The 14,092-nt window shown below is 38.2% G+C and overlaps 1 protein-coding gene across 1 annotated transcript in view; it reads right to left on the minus strand.

Annotated features, from left to right (window-relative positions):
• Positions 1–588: 588 nt before the first annotated feature.
• SMURF2 (SMAD specific E3 ubiquitin protein ligase 2) overlaps positions 589–14,092 on the minus strand; it is a 122,605-nt gene continuing 109,101 nt past the window's right edge. The window contains exons 14-19 of the mRNA XM_041725565.1: positions 12,261–12,439; positions 11,089–11,226; positions 8,052–8,172; positions 5,485–5,686; positions 4,191–4,266; positions 589–3,938 (exon numbers count right to left, since the gene is read on the minus strand). Of these exons, the coding sequence (XP_041581499.1) occupies positions 3,839–3,938; positions 4,191–4,266; positions 5,485–5,686; positions 8,052–8,172; positions 11,089–11,226; positions 12,261–12,439 (816 nt within the window). The 3' untranslated portion in view covers positions 589–3,838. The remainder of the gene's footprint in view (positions 3,939–4,190; positions 4,267–5,484; positions 5,687–8,051; positions 8,173–11,088; positions 11,227–12,260; positions 12,440–14,092) is intronic.

The following is a 14,092-nucleotide window of genomic DNA, read 5'->3' on the forward strand; positions in this document are numbered from 1 at the left end:
ACTTTACCACTACTACTTGCGCTGCATTTCCCCAACATTCCTTCCTGTGTGGCCTATGCTACAGGGAGCCTTACACAGGCTGTGCCGTGGATGAGAAAACACCGTAGCCATTCCTTTTTTCCACCCATATATTTAGCTGGACTTTGATCCACTATCATTTACAGAGTTGTAAATCACGGCCCTTAAAGTCGGTTTCTCGGAAAAATGTAATTGGTTTCTCCTTTTGAGGATTTTACTGCTTTAACACCAAGGTAGCAAAAAAGGCCCCTACCACAGCTCTGCCCGCCAGAGCCCTGACAGACACGGTTCTGGGACTGGAACACTTCCCCAGGGAGCCCAGGGCGGCCTCGGCAATCCATCCCACACAGCCCCCCAGCAGCCACTGCCAGCCCACCTGCCCAGCAAGCACCCTCCTTCCTGCTCTGCCTGCGGACAGGAAGGGGGGTCTGAGCTCTCTGGAGCCCTGCAGTGTGACAAAGACAACCAAGGAAGGCACGTGAATCTTCTTAAACTTCTCTCGTGATGGTTCCTAAGCTCTTTATCAAGCCAATCGTGAAGGTTTTTCAAAACAATTCATTGTAAACTCAGTATTCTTTAAAAACTTTGATGCTGTGACAGTGCAAACAGCATTCATTTTATTGCTCAACTTCGGCATGGGCACATACATAGTTAATTTTTAAAAACCATTTATACAGATGTTATTGATAAAGCTCATGTAACAACCGAGTGAAAATACAAAGAATATCAAAGCTAAAACACTCTGTAATAAATACAAATACAATGAAAATGATAAAACTTTGTTTTTAAAGTCAGTTTGAGAGAAAGAAGAATATTACATGAAGTGAACTAATTACATCTAGAAACAAAACAACTCAGCATTTGGTACAATCATCACCCTAACTTAAGAACATTAGGTGCCACATGTGGCACCCACCGGCTGCGTGCTACCGCTTAAAAACAGAAGCGGGAGGAGCTGCTCTATCAAACTGTACAGATGACTGAAATAATCTCTAATTCCCAACAATGCAACCAGTTCAACACACTGGAAGTTCAAAGCAGACTTAGTGTTGTAAAATAAGCAAATTACATTGTATTTAAAAGAAAGGAGTTTTGTGCTCTGAACGTAAATGCTACCAAAAGAAGAAGAAGAAGAAGACTCAGTAAAAATAAAACCCATTCAGGGCAACAAACTATGTGCAAAACAGAATGTACACTATACACAGCACTATTTAAAAACTCTTTACATCAAGAAATTAGACCCTCTGAAACAAAACTCACCTCTGTACTGCATATGAGCTCTACAAAGTAATCACTGTTCATAATTAAGCACTCATGATGGAGAGGCACTGTATGGAAACGTGACATCACATATCTGGAATAACACAACTAGGGGCAGGGAGCAGAAAAACCCAGCTAAGAGGGATGTGTGGAAATAAATATTCACATTACACATGAGGGGCTAGTCTCAGATTCAATGACATGGTGGGGGTTTAGTTTGCTTAGCACCTGTTTGGAAGTAATCAGGTAACGTAATTTTGAAAAATGAAATCTAAATCATGTCTTTATAAATCATGTTGGTGATACCACAGACTGCTAGGGTAGATTTCTTTTAAAGCTCTATTAAGTCATCATTATAAAGTTAAAAAGGCACTCAAAAGCGATGGTACTAGCCTGCTTTACTGTACGTTATGATAGTAGCATTTACTCCTGCATCCATTGGTTAGGACTTCTCTAACGTGTTCAGCATGGACTTCGTTTTTGGAAGATTGTAACAGTAGGCACAATCACACTGCACTAGTGCTTTAATATAACATACAAGAGACGAGTCTGCAGCCAATAGGGTACTACCGTGAATGCTGACAACTGATCGAGTTTAGAAACGTTTTCTGTACATTTCAAGATGTTCTCGAGTGCTACTAAGACACAAGGTGTCTGGGAAGGAAAAGGTCAGTGGAAGCACGTTACCACCGCACAGGACTATGACTAGCTTGCATGTAGCGGTCCAATTTGGCTGAATGAAATAAATTCAAATGCTTCGAAACTACACAAGCAGTTCTCGACTCTTTTTTCTAAATAGCAAAATTTCCGCTTCTTTTATCCCCGCCCGCCTCAACCTCCCACCTCTGGGAAAACTTACTTGGAATTCCAATACACAAGAGAGGACTTGGGAGCTGCTCCTGTACAAGGGGTTGAGGGTGGGGAGTTAGAGGCTTCAACTCAAATACCAACCAGGCCCCTCCTCTCCCTCCGTCCCCTCCTCTCTTAAACCACTACTTCTGAGGCACCTCTGAGGAACCCCTTGGTTCGTGAACACAGACTGAAAACCAATCCATCAGATGAAAGAACACAAAGGGCCTATTCACTTGATAATTAAGCTGCAACATTTCCAAGGAGCTATCTCATCAAAATTTGCCCTTCTTGATTCACATCTGTGTAAGAAAAAATATATATAGTGCAGATTTCTGATAGTTGGATTTTAAAAGCCACCCATGATTTCAGATTTTTTCAATCCTTTACTCCAGAATTTTGGTTACCTTCTGGATCATGCAACATGCCACACACCTTGAAAGCTCAATCTGGGTATTTCAAAATCAGACACTGATCAACACCCAGGGAACTGGGATTCCCTTACCTCCAAAACAGAATTCTTCCATTCTAAAGTAATATATACCATAGATTCAGAATCACTATTTCTCCAGTAATCCTACCCCCTCCTCACCCCTACCTTCATTTTGTTAGGTAAAAACAGGGGTTTTCTAAGCTGGCTGAATAAAATTTTTCCTTTGTCATAATTTTAGCTGATTAAAATATCATGAGCAGCTAAACAAAGATTGTAGATGGTTTACTTGAAAGTTAGACCATAATTAAAATATAAATTAGGTGCACTTGTCATAGGAGACTTTGGTTTACAGAAATAGTATATATATTAAAGATACGCTGACCCAGCAAAAGAATGAAAATCCCATCCCATCCAACAATCTGAGGACCTATAAAAATGCAGTATTTCCATTTAAGATGAAGTAAATCCCAAATACCTGATCATATTGATTCAAGATAAAAAAATTAGGATTTTTTTAAAAGTCTCTTAAAAAAAGGAGCCCCTGAATGCATCTTACTGTATCAAATAAGCTAAGTTTAGACTAAATGGTTGCATTAGGAATCTGACAACCAAAATTATGTGGCTGTATTCCAGGAAGTTCGTGCTTGAAAAATATACAAAAGACTTACTTAGGCTAGTTTGAAACATATAATGCTTTTAAAATATAATGCTTTGCTATAGAAAAATGTAATTAAACATGTAAATGGCTTAATTGTTTTTTAAAGATAATGATTCCTTTAGCCAATTGTTTACAAAGGTAGAATAATTCAAAATAATTTTATTTATTTTTCTTTTACAAAGAGCAAGTACAGGAGCTGTTCAAAATCATGTATTCAATCAAAATGAAATGTGACGTGTACCGACTGCTGAAGTTGTCTTGATGTTTGAGAGACTTGAAATCTGTGGAGCAATTTGAATAGATTACCTTTTATAAAAATAGTAGTAGTCTTTAAGTGTAGAATACTGCCTAACTCTGGAAATGTAGGAAAAGTCAGCATTCTTTAGGTTCAAGATATTAATTTTAAATAGCAGCTGAGTGTGGCCTCATGGCAAAGCATAAAGACCTCTTTTTTTTCCTTGAAAAGGAATTTCAAAATTGTCCTTTCCCCTCACAGTGTCCTAAAAATCTTTTGAAGGGGGGGGGGCATTTTCCTGTATTTCAGCATTCCGCGAAACTTTGCTGAAAGGAGGCTGTCGGTCGGGGTATAAATAGAGTCCTGGGTAAATCCTTGAAGTCCGTCATTCCACAGCAAACCCACATGTTTCTTCAATGGCTGTTAGCAGCTTTTCATATAACTTTTCATAGCTTTCATAGGGCGGAATGTCTATTCGATTGAAGCTGTAAATGAGCAAATCAGATTGACACGGTTCATTCAGAATAAGCAAACTGGCCTAGCAAGTGTATACTAATACAGTCACATCACATTTCATGACACACAGAAAATTAAAAGAAAAAGTTGTACTCCTCTAAAGTAGAGACTGCCACTTTCAGGCTTTCCTACCAATTTCTGCATAATCTCAAATTCAAATCGGTTTAAACCTAACACCTACGTACATGGAATGCAGAGGAAAAGCTTCAAAAACAACTTACCAAGTGTGGGCTTTCGGCAGGTTGTTAGTGCAAGCATCAATCTGGTGTATGGTGAAGAGTCGTGGGCCTGCAGCGCCTGCAAAAGAAGTCAATGTGGGTCACGTCACTGTAGGTGTGTGTGTGAGTCTCCAAAATCTCAGAATAAAACTGATACATAAACCACAGGGCCTAAAATGGAATCACTGGTGACTCCACATAAGCTGCCAAGGGCAGGAGGAAAAGAATATGGGTCTTGAAAAATAAAATTGACCTTGGATAACACCGGATTCCTTAATATGCTAGCATTTCAATTTGAGAAAAGGCCCAGGATTGGAATCCTTTGCCAACTTCTATCTTCTATTAAAAAATCAATGTGCCAAATGTATGAGAGGAAAAGTAAATGGATAAATTCAAGATCAAATATATATATACACACATTCAAAAAGATGACAACCTAAATGCAAATTTAGATTTCATGCCTCAAACCTGGCCGAGAGCAAAAGATTAGCAGTCCATGGAATAAATTCCAGTTAACATAAGACACCCCATAAAAGTGTATGTAGAAATATAGCTTCACTTTACGCTTCTAGGTAGTCTGCTAACAAGTTCTCCAAGTAAGGAATTAAGCACAAGGATGCCCTCCCCGTCCGTGGATTTCCAACACGTGTGCTGCGGGCAACGCTGTCCTGTCTGGCTGTGTAGGTCTTCAGATGTGACTGGTGGCAGCAGCCTTGCAAATGAAGAGCTTCAGAGGGAAAGGAAGCAAGTGCCTTCGCCACAATTCTTAGCGATATTGCCAACTCGCCCCCAAATTAAACAGCTATGCCGCAGAAAATAAGTTTTAAAAATGGAGTATGTTTGGAAATAAATGGTCTGACACCGTGCAATAATGACCAAACAAATGGCTTCCACAATGCAGGCTGCCTCCAAGAAAAGAATACAGAAGTAGAGGGAAGAGGCGTCCCAAGTGGGTTTTGGCTCTGCCAGGTTGAGATGTGGAAGTGGAAGCAGACAGGCTTTCCCTACTGGAATGCGCCACACAGGTTAAAAGCCAGGTGACCAGAAAAGAAAAGGCAGTGCCTACGGTCTCTAACGTACAGCACTCACTACAGGCACAGAGGCCCCAGGGAAAAGGTTCTCGGGAGGGGAACAAAGGAGAGGAAGGAGAAGAAGGTATCAAGATAAGGAGAGTCAGATATGGAAGAGAATGAAGAGAATCTGCTTAGAAGCCTGTGGTTTGTAAACTATATAAACCAAACACTGACGCCCTCCACCAGTGCTCTGATGCCATGTCGTGTTCTTCTGGCTTTTCTACCTTGTAAAGCTTTGAAGCCCTGGAGAGGCACTCTAGATGATCCTGTCACAAACTGAAGTAACCGTGCTCTTCGCTCTTCATCAAAAAACTCCACAGCCTTCCAGAACCACTTGACGACATTGCTGTCTGGTGTGCAGTGTTTTAATCGGGTGTTTACCTTCCAGTCGTTAACATCTATCTTTCCAAGTCCACAAATAATGAGCTGTTAAAATATTGCACAAATAATGAGCCAATGGAAATCCAAAGTTAAGCCCCAAATCCCTCAAACAGTACTTTAGATTTGTAGTGGTGGCTCTCATATGATGGTTCTTAATCAAAGATACAAATCAGAATCATCTAGAAAGCTTTTCAAAACATACACACCATCAGGTCCTATGTTCAGACTTCTGATTCTGTGGGTCTGGGGTGATATTAGGGATCTGTATTTAAAAGGATCCATGGGTGGTACCTACTTCCTACAGGTTCCCTATCCAGAGTCTGAGAACCACCAGTGTGGAGAACATGACAGGATGAAAGTCTCGTATTTTCATAGAATTCTAAATTATGTTTAATGGACAGAAAATAGACTCAGAGTAAATACAGTTTATACGTGCCTTCCTTAATACCTGTATCATACTGGGTTTCAACACTTACGAGCTTTAGGATTTGGGCAATTGAGTCCATCCGCTTTGGCCAGCAGTTTCCACTGCTGTAATACTGTGTTAACACCTACTTTACTATACCCTGTGCAAGAACCATACTGCTCAGGAACTCAAGAAATAGGTGCTGGATAAGCAAGAACAATCCATTTGATAATCTTTAAGTTACAGCAAAGTACAAAATACAGAACTGCTCTGAGAGAGAACTCTGCTGTACATCCTGATGCAAGGTCAGCATAGATGAGCCATATCAAAATCACTTGGATACTATTAATATATATCCTTGGGGTCCAAGACTAATTCATTTAAGTATTTATAACAGTGAATTATAACAGTGTGTAGTATTAAAGCATAACATAACTGCAAACATAACTGCGAATCCCACATTTTGGAATTAGTTCTATTAATCCCATATAACACTAAAATAAATTATGTATTTTCATAAAAAAATTAATTTCATGACCAATAGAAACTATATAATAAACCCTAATCATATTGCATAAAATCTTCACCAAAGCTTCAATAGGGTTCTGGAAAGATTACTGAATCACAGCTAGGCTCAACAGGGAGGTAGGTATCCAAATAGGATTACGGAAGTATTTATAACACAAAAGATACCTCCTCAGTTCTTTTCTCCAGAGGAGTGGTAATTGTAAGGTGAAATTCCTCACTCATTTCAACCATTACTGCCATTCCCGGCCACTTCCACTGGCCATTTCATTACTGAATAGTTCAAACACAAAAGGAACGGGGTTAGGGAGTCAAGCCAATCTATTTAGATCCCCTAACAGGTCTATTAATAGATTTAATTAGAAAGGACACTGAAGGGGAATCTGGCTGGCTCAGTCAGAAGAGCCTGTGACTGACTCTCAATCTTGGGGTTGTGAGTTCAAGGCCCATGCTGGGTGTAGAAACTACTTAAATAAATTTTTAAAAATTTAATTTTTTAAAAAAATTTATTCATTTGAGAGAGAGTACACAACGGTGGCAGGGTGGGGGAGCCAGAAGCAGATTCCCTGTTGAGCAGGGAGCCTAATGCAGGCTTGATCCCAGAATGTGGAGATTATGACCTGAGTAGAAAGCAGATGCTTAACCAACTGAGGCCACCCAGGTGCCCCAATAAATATTTTTTTAAAAAAAGAAAGGACACTGAGGTTAATGAATTTTAATCAATTTTTACATTTATTTGTAGATTTCAAATATTTATGCTACTCCTAGCCACGAATTAAATTTGGGGCCTTCAGTAGAATAAAAACCTCATTATTTTTTCAAAGTAGTTCAGATGTATTTGTTTAAAAGTCTTAAATATAAAACCAGACTAAAGGTGTTTTAACAACCAGCTTTAAAAGAAAACAAAAAAATGGTTAACTGTTTATTACTGCTATTGGTAACGAATATTTCCAAAGAGAAGAAAGATCTTTAGATACACTTTATCCTAAATGTTTTAATTATTTCTCTATGATCTTGTTTATCAAATGCTGTCTTGCAAAGCTTAGTGTAAATCCAATTGAACCTAAGCTTTTCATTCAAAAAAATTCCAATATGGTGGAGACAAAGTGATGGCATTTAATTATATCAATGACCACTTAATTAGGAAAAAAAAAATAACCACTTAATTAGGGAATAGAAAACATGTACATATAGAAGAATGTACACCTACGACATGAAATCTGTTGAAAATAAGAAAAGAAAATATGGAAAAATAAGAGTATTCACAATATGAGAGAGATGGCTTACTTGCAGAAAATCCAAAGCATAAAAAGCTTTTCCACAGCAGGAAAGACCTTTCCTGTGAATAAGAATTATTAAGCACTGCACCATAAAACTTCAAAAGCACCAGCAATATGACTTTCCTCTAAAACGGAGTTAACAGAAAATTCCCAACCTTCCCTGTGACACTAAATGATGTCATGACATTAACATACTGACCTCTAACTCCTTCTCATCAAATGTCTTCAGCAGATGCTGTGGAATTACTTCATTAAATCCTTTCTGCAGAGCCAGGAATTGTGCCTCAATGCCTCGTAAAAATCTCCAGTTCACATAGAGCCTGTAAACATTGGGCAGGGATTTCACATGATCAAATAGATTCAGATTTGGTATTACGAATCTCTACTTGAGCAACAGTACACCTTGTGAGCACCTAGCATTAAGAGTTTAGTCTAGAGTGTAGGCTGCCTGGGGGGCTCAGTCAGTTTGGGGTGCAGCTCTTGGTTTCTGCTCAGGTCCTAATCTCATAGGTCATGAGATCAGGCTCCACATCGGGCCCTGCACTCAGCTCAGAGTCTGCTTGTGATTCTCTCCCTCTTCCTCTCCTCCCCCCCACCCACACCAGCCACTCTGCAACCCCCAACCCTGCTCTCTCCCTCTCAAATAAGTAAAATCTTTAAAAAAATTTAGTCTACAGTCTAAAGGAATCTCAGATTCCTGAGGGTGCTGGACCTGGACCTGAGAGATAGTTCATTATAAATGAAAAAGTGGAAACCTTCCACTAACAAAAGAAGCATAAATAAAGCAACTCTGCAAATCAGAGAAACTCCTAGTATACTGGAAGGCAGCTAGAAATTAGTTGGGTCTGAAGTTAAAATCTGTATGAAACGTCTTTCTGAACTTTTAGCATACATGCCACCAATCAGAAAGAAAGAGGCCATTCAACCAAAACAGACTATTTTTATGGTTGCACTTCAAAGTATTATCTGAATGTGTGGGGTATTTTGTTTATATTTTGCGGGTGGTATGTAGGGAAAGAGGAAGTAAAGACACTCTTTAAATCCAAAATGAGAACAGTAAAAGCCAATAGTAAACACTTTTTGATTAAATACTCATTGTTCCCTGGAGGCCTTAAAAAAACTGGAAGATCTAATTCTACCAACAAAAAGTATACCAGACTACATCGAACATGTAGCTTTACTTATATTTTTGACTTGGACTTATAACCCTTGGATTGCCTTTTAAAAAAATCTATTTACCTGGGAAAACTTCTCCATCTCAAAAATCTCAGAACTATTCACCTTCCAAATATGTCAACATTTCTACTTCCAAACCTAGGGAAACAATTCTCTATTTTAAGAAGCTACTTAACATTAGATCCTTTGGTGGACCTCGTTTTTATTTAAGAGGACAGCAAAACTGTACATCTACAAAAGTTTTTCTAATTTTTTTCTGTCAAAACTGTATATGACTTTGTGCTGAAAACATGCTTGAGTCCCAGCAAGTGGGGTCTAAGAACTTAGCAGTCCATGCTAGATTCCAAAGTGACACACTACTGAATGACATTCAGGAAATTCCCATCCATTCTTTTATTCGCCAATTAGAAATGTAATAACATGCATGTTTTCTATGTAAAGAAAAATCAAACAGTAAATGTAGAGACAGAATAAAAACTGAAAGCCCATTCTATTATCCTCCCCTCCCTGTCTGCATCCAGGTCCTGCACTCACACTCCCTCATCCTAGCCAAACACCTTATTGGTATGTAGTCTTCCTGGACATCTTCCGAATAATTATAAAATAACACAGACTTTGTTTCCCATAATGTCTAAAACTTGCCTTTTAAAAAAAAAAGCGTATCTACTTATTTTTAGTAATCTCTGTACCCAATCTGTAGCTCAAACTCATGACCCTGAGATCAAGAATCCCATGTTCTTCCAACTGAGCCAGCCAGGTGCCCCTAAAACTTGCTTTTTAAATCTGACAACTTATATAGTCTCTTTCTTTTAAACATCCATCCATATAATATTCTGTTGAGTGTATGTATGTATGTAAATTGTTCTCCTCTAATACACTTCATCCGTTTCCAGTTGTTTTTACAAGCAGTATTTAAGTGAACATCCTTATTTATATTTCTTTAACTACCATGTGTTTCCACAGAATAGATTCCTAAAAAACAGGGCTGCTGGTTGAAAGGCATGTGCATTTTCATTTTGGGAGATGTTATCAAATTGCTTTCCAAAAAAGCTATTCCAGGGTTCACTCCCATGAACAGTCTGTGAGACTAATGGGCCTCAATGTGTCAACCAGGAAAACTTAAGCCAGTAAGACTTAGAGACATAATATACACAAAAAGAACAGTGTGCACATTTCTATGTACATGTGGCAAAGTTCAAACACCTACATTAGATTACCATAGTTTTATGTTTCAAAGAACTTTAGTTCCCATAGGCCAAATGATCTAACCCGGTATTTCAAAACTCCTCAATCATCAGGTGATTATATAAAATTTGAAGAACATTTCTTATATTTATCCCTTAAACTCACTATTTATAAACAAAATGACTGCTGGAAACACAGCATGTAGTGTTCTGTACAGCTAGCTGGGGCAGTTCTACTACAACTAGCCCCATGCACCCTGTTTCTTGGTATTCATGCCTTTAAACAGTTCCCTCCACACACGCTGAGCCTGGGCTGGTTTGTGACTCCCTTTAACAGAAGAACATAGCAGAGGTGATCCAGCCAGTTCCAGGCTTAGGCCTTAAAAAGATTTGACAACTTCTGCTTTTGTGCTCTGAGAAACCAGCTGCTCCTAAGAAGTCTGGCTATCTTGCTGGGGAGACAGACGCCACGAGGAGAATTCTGAGAGGCCTCAGACTTGACATGGAGATAACCAGGGAGCCTAAACCAACAGTGAGAACAAGATCCCAGATGGTGACCCAGTGACCATTCCAGCCAGCCTCCAGCCACCGGAGCCATCCTAGCTGAGGGCTCAGGTATTTGAATGAAAAGGCCATCCTGGGGTCAGTCCCAGCGAACACCACATGGAGGAGCCCTATGCTATCCCTACTGTTCTCTACCCAAATTACCTGTAGAATTTGCGAGAGAAAACAGTGGTTGTTTTTAAAGCCACTAAATTCTGCAGAAGCCTATTTTGTAGCAATAAGCAACACTACCTAAATACATCAGTGTTTTTCTGTATTGCCATTCGAGAGCATTAAAACAATTCTCAGGCTTGAAAACACAGAAGTGTTTACCTGACATATTCTTTTTTATTTTCTTCAGTAACAGGGATACTCTTGCCATTTGGTTTAAGTTCATGCTGAATAATTTCACCATATGCGTTATGTTCGACACAGAAAGTATGGTCCAAAACACCTGTAATATCATTCTCACTAGAAAGGAAAAGAGAGAAAGATATTAAACTGGAAAATCTAAAATATGGATCCTACAGATGTCTTAATTGGTGAGACAAATAAAATTAAGATAGTTTCATGACATCACAAATATAAGATCAGATTCCTTTTGCTAGTCCTTATGCTACCATATCTCCTAGTTTTGGGGCAGAAAGGTCAAAAAGCTTTAACCTTCATAAACACAGGAAACATTTCACTTCCTGAATAATGACAAAGTCCCCTGCCAAAGTTGGGCTTTACACAGGGAAAACTTCAGTTATGTTTGGCTTTTAGGTAAGAAGCCCTATTTGAATCTGGGTACCCCCATGCAACCAAATACCTGAGTGTCCCATGGGAAAGCTACCTGTGTATTTGAAAACTAAGTATGGCCAATGTATATTCTTAAGTAAATGGCCTCTGACAAAACAGAACTGATTCTTCTAGGTATCTTTTTTAAAGTATGGTTTCAACAATCACTACGGCAGCAGGAATTTGCTATTCTCACACATGCAGGATTGGAACAGAACTTCTATCATGTGGAGTATATCATTATTATGTGGTACCTTTAAAAACAGAAATATACTTGTTCCCCACCCCCCCTTTTTAAAGTAGTAGCACTTTGGGGCACCGAGGCAGCTGAGGCGGCTCAGTCGGGTAGGTGTCTGCCTTAGGCTCAGGTCATGATCACCAAAGTCATGTGACAGAGCCCCTCATTAAGGTCTCTGCCCAGCAGGGAGTCTGTTTCTTCCTCTGCCCCTCCCCCTGCTTGTGCTTTCTCTAGTTCTCTCAAATAAATAAAATCTTTTTAAAAAATAAAATTAAAAGTTAAGTAATAGCACTTTAGGGAAGTTGAAATATACAGGAAAGCAGTAGAAAGCAAAAGTCTTTTGCAATCCTAAAACTCAAATAATCTCTCTCAATATTTTCTGCACATCATTTTTTTTTAAAAAAAAGTACATCCATTTTGAAACATGTATCTTTTTTTAAGGTTCAGATTCTAATTATAATGAACAGACACAGGACTCAATACATACAGTATCCACACTAAACTGTTATGAAGATCTGGATCAACTAACTCCATGTCATCCAAAGTAATTGACTTCCCAAGCAACTGTTTATAAAAAGGCAATGTGAAACCACCATCAATATAATGTCCATGAAACACAGCCATTCCCATTATTCGTCCAACAAAGTGGAAATATGATAAATGTTCCTGAAATTGAGAAAAGTTTACATAAATAGTCAAGTTAAATGATATGCAGGGAATTACTAATTAAGCAACATTCATCTTTTTTTATAAGTATCAATTTATACTCTACAACTTATTTAAGTGGAACAGATTATCACACCAAAGGTCAGAATCAATGGGGAGAGTTGTCTATAGGGCATGTTCAAAATTCTCTCCGTTGCTAAAATATCACACCAGGGACAATGTACTCCCAGAGTACAGTCACTTTGTAAAAATTAGAAATTAAGTCCAAACTATACTCCCACTGTAGCTTCACGAAACCACTCACAGATCTCATTCTCTTCCTCTCCTTTTGTCATGTGCTGAGCACGTTATGATCCTGACTCCATTATGGAAAAAAAGCTTTCAATCCTAAAGCTCCCTATTTCCTTGATCTAACCAGAAACTAATCTTCAGAACACCACAGACTTAAAAGTAGAGATTTCATTCTAACTTGGACTAGAGTCCTAGTTCTGCCACTTACTAGCCAGGCCTATTTGGACAAATTACTTAACCCCTATAGGACTCATTTTCCACATCTGAAAAAATGAGGGTAATAACAGTATCTCAAATAGGTCTCTGGAAGGAATAAAATGAGATGATGAAGCTCATGGTACTAGACAGGCATACGGTAGTAATGGGCTCCCCAAGCAGAACCTCACCTAAAAATCTTCCCTTTATAAAATTCCGCCCCCCCCCAAAAAAAATAAAATAAAATTTCCCTGCAGTGAACCTAACATTTCTACCATGTTTGAATATATTTGGTCTCTGATGATAAATTATAAAGATAGCTGCATTTTAAACTTTTTTTTTACTTCTCTAATTAATAAGCAATCTTTAAGCTCATCTTAAACCTCCCTTTTATAGAAGAAAATATTTAGAAAGACAAGTAAAACAAAAAACTCACCCATAATCTAATACCCAGAGATAACCTCTATCAGTATTAAAGTGTAGAGTCTTTCAATGTTTACACATATATGTATTTACCAAAATTGTATCATCTTATTTTGCAACCTTTTCACTTAATGTATCATGAACACCATCTTTGCATGTCATTAACTACTGTCCCACAGGGTCATTTTAATGGCCATATAATATGCCCTTGTATGGAAGGCTAAAAACAAATTAATAACAGCTACTAACTTTTGTCGAGTGATCAATAACATATATTAGGGTTAACAATGTACAACACTATGCTAAACACTGTGCAGGGTCCCACCCCTTCTGAGATTCAAACTATGTTTATTATTATTAATAATGATAAAATTGAGGCTTAATCATAAAGCTAGTAAGTAAAAGGACCAGGTTATATTATCTCATATCTTTCTAATTCCAGAATCTATGCTCTTAACCATTAATATAATTGTGCTTCGTATCATAATCTATTCAACCCTTCTCTTATAAACAATGTTTCCAATTAGGGCTACTTTAAACAATGATGTAGTAAACATCCCTGTGCACAAATTACTGCACAAATCTGTTACCATTTAGATATTTAGAAAGTATTTAGAAAATATTCTAAAAGCGGACTTGTGAAGATGCAAGTTATGACTAGGCTAAGGACACTAATCCTGTATCATAAACTACATTGACATTTCAATATGAAAAGCATTACAGGTCACAAGTTCATTCACATCA

Source organism: Vulpes lagopus, chromosome 12 (genome assembly GCF_018345385.1).
Source record: "Vulpes lagopus strain Blue_001 chromosome 12, ASM1834538v1, whole genome shotgun sequence".
Lineage (NCBI taxonomy): Eukaryota > Metazoa > Chordata > Mammalia > Carnivora > Canidae > Vulpes > Vulpes lagopus.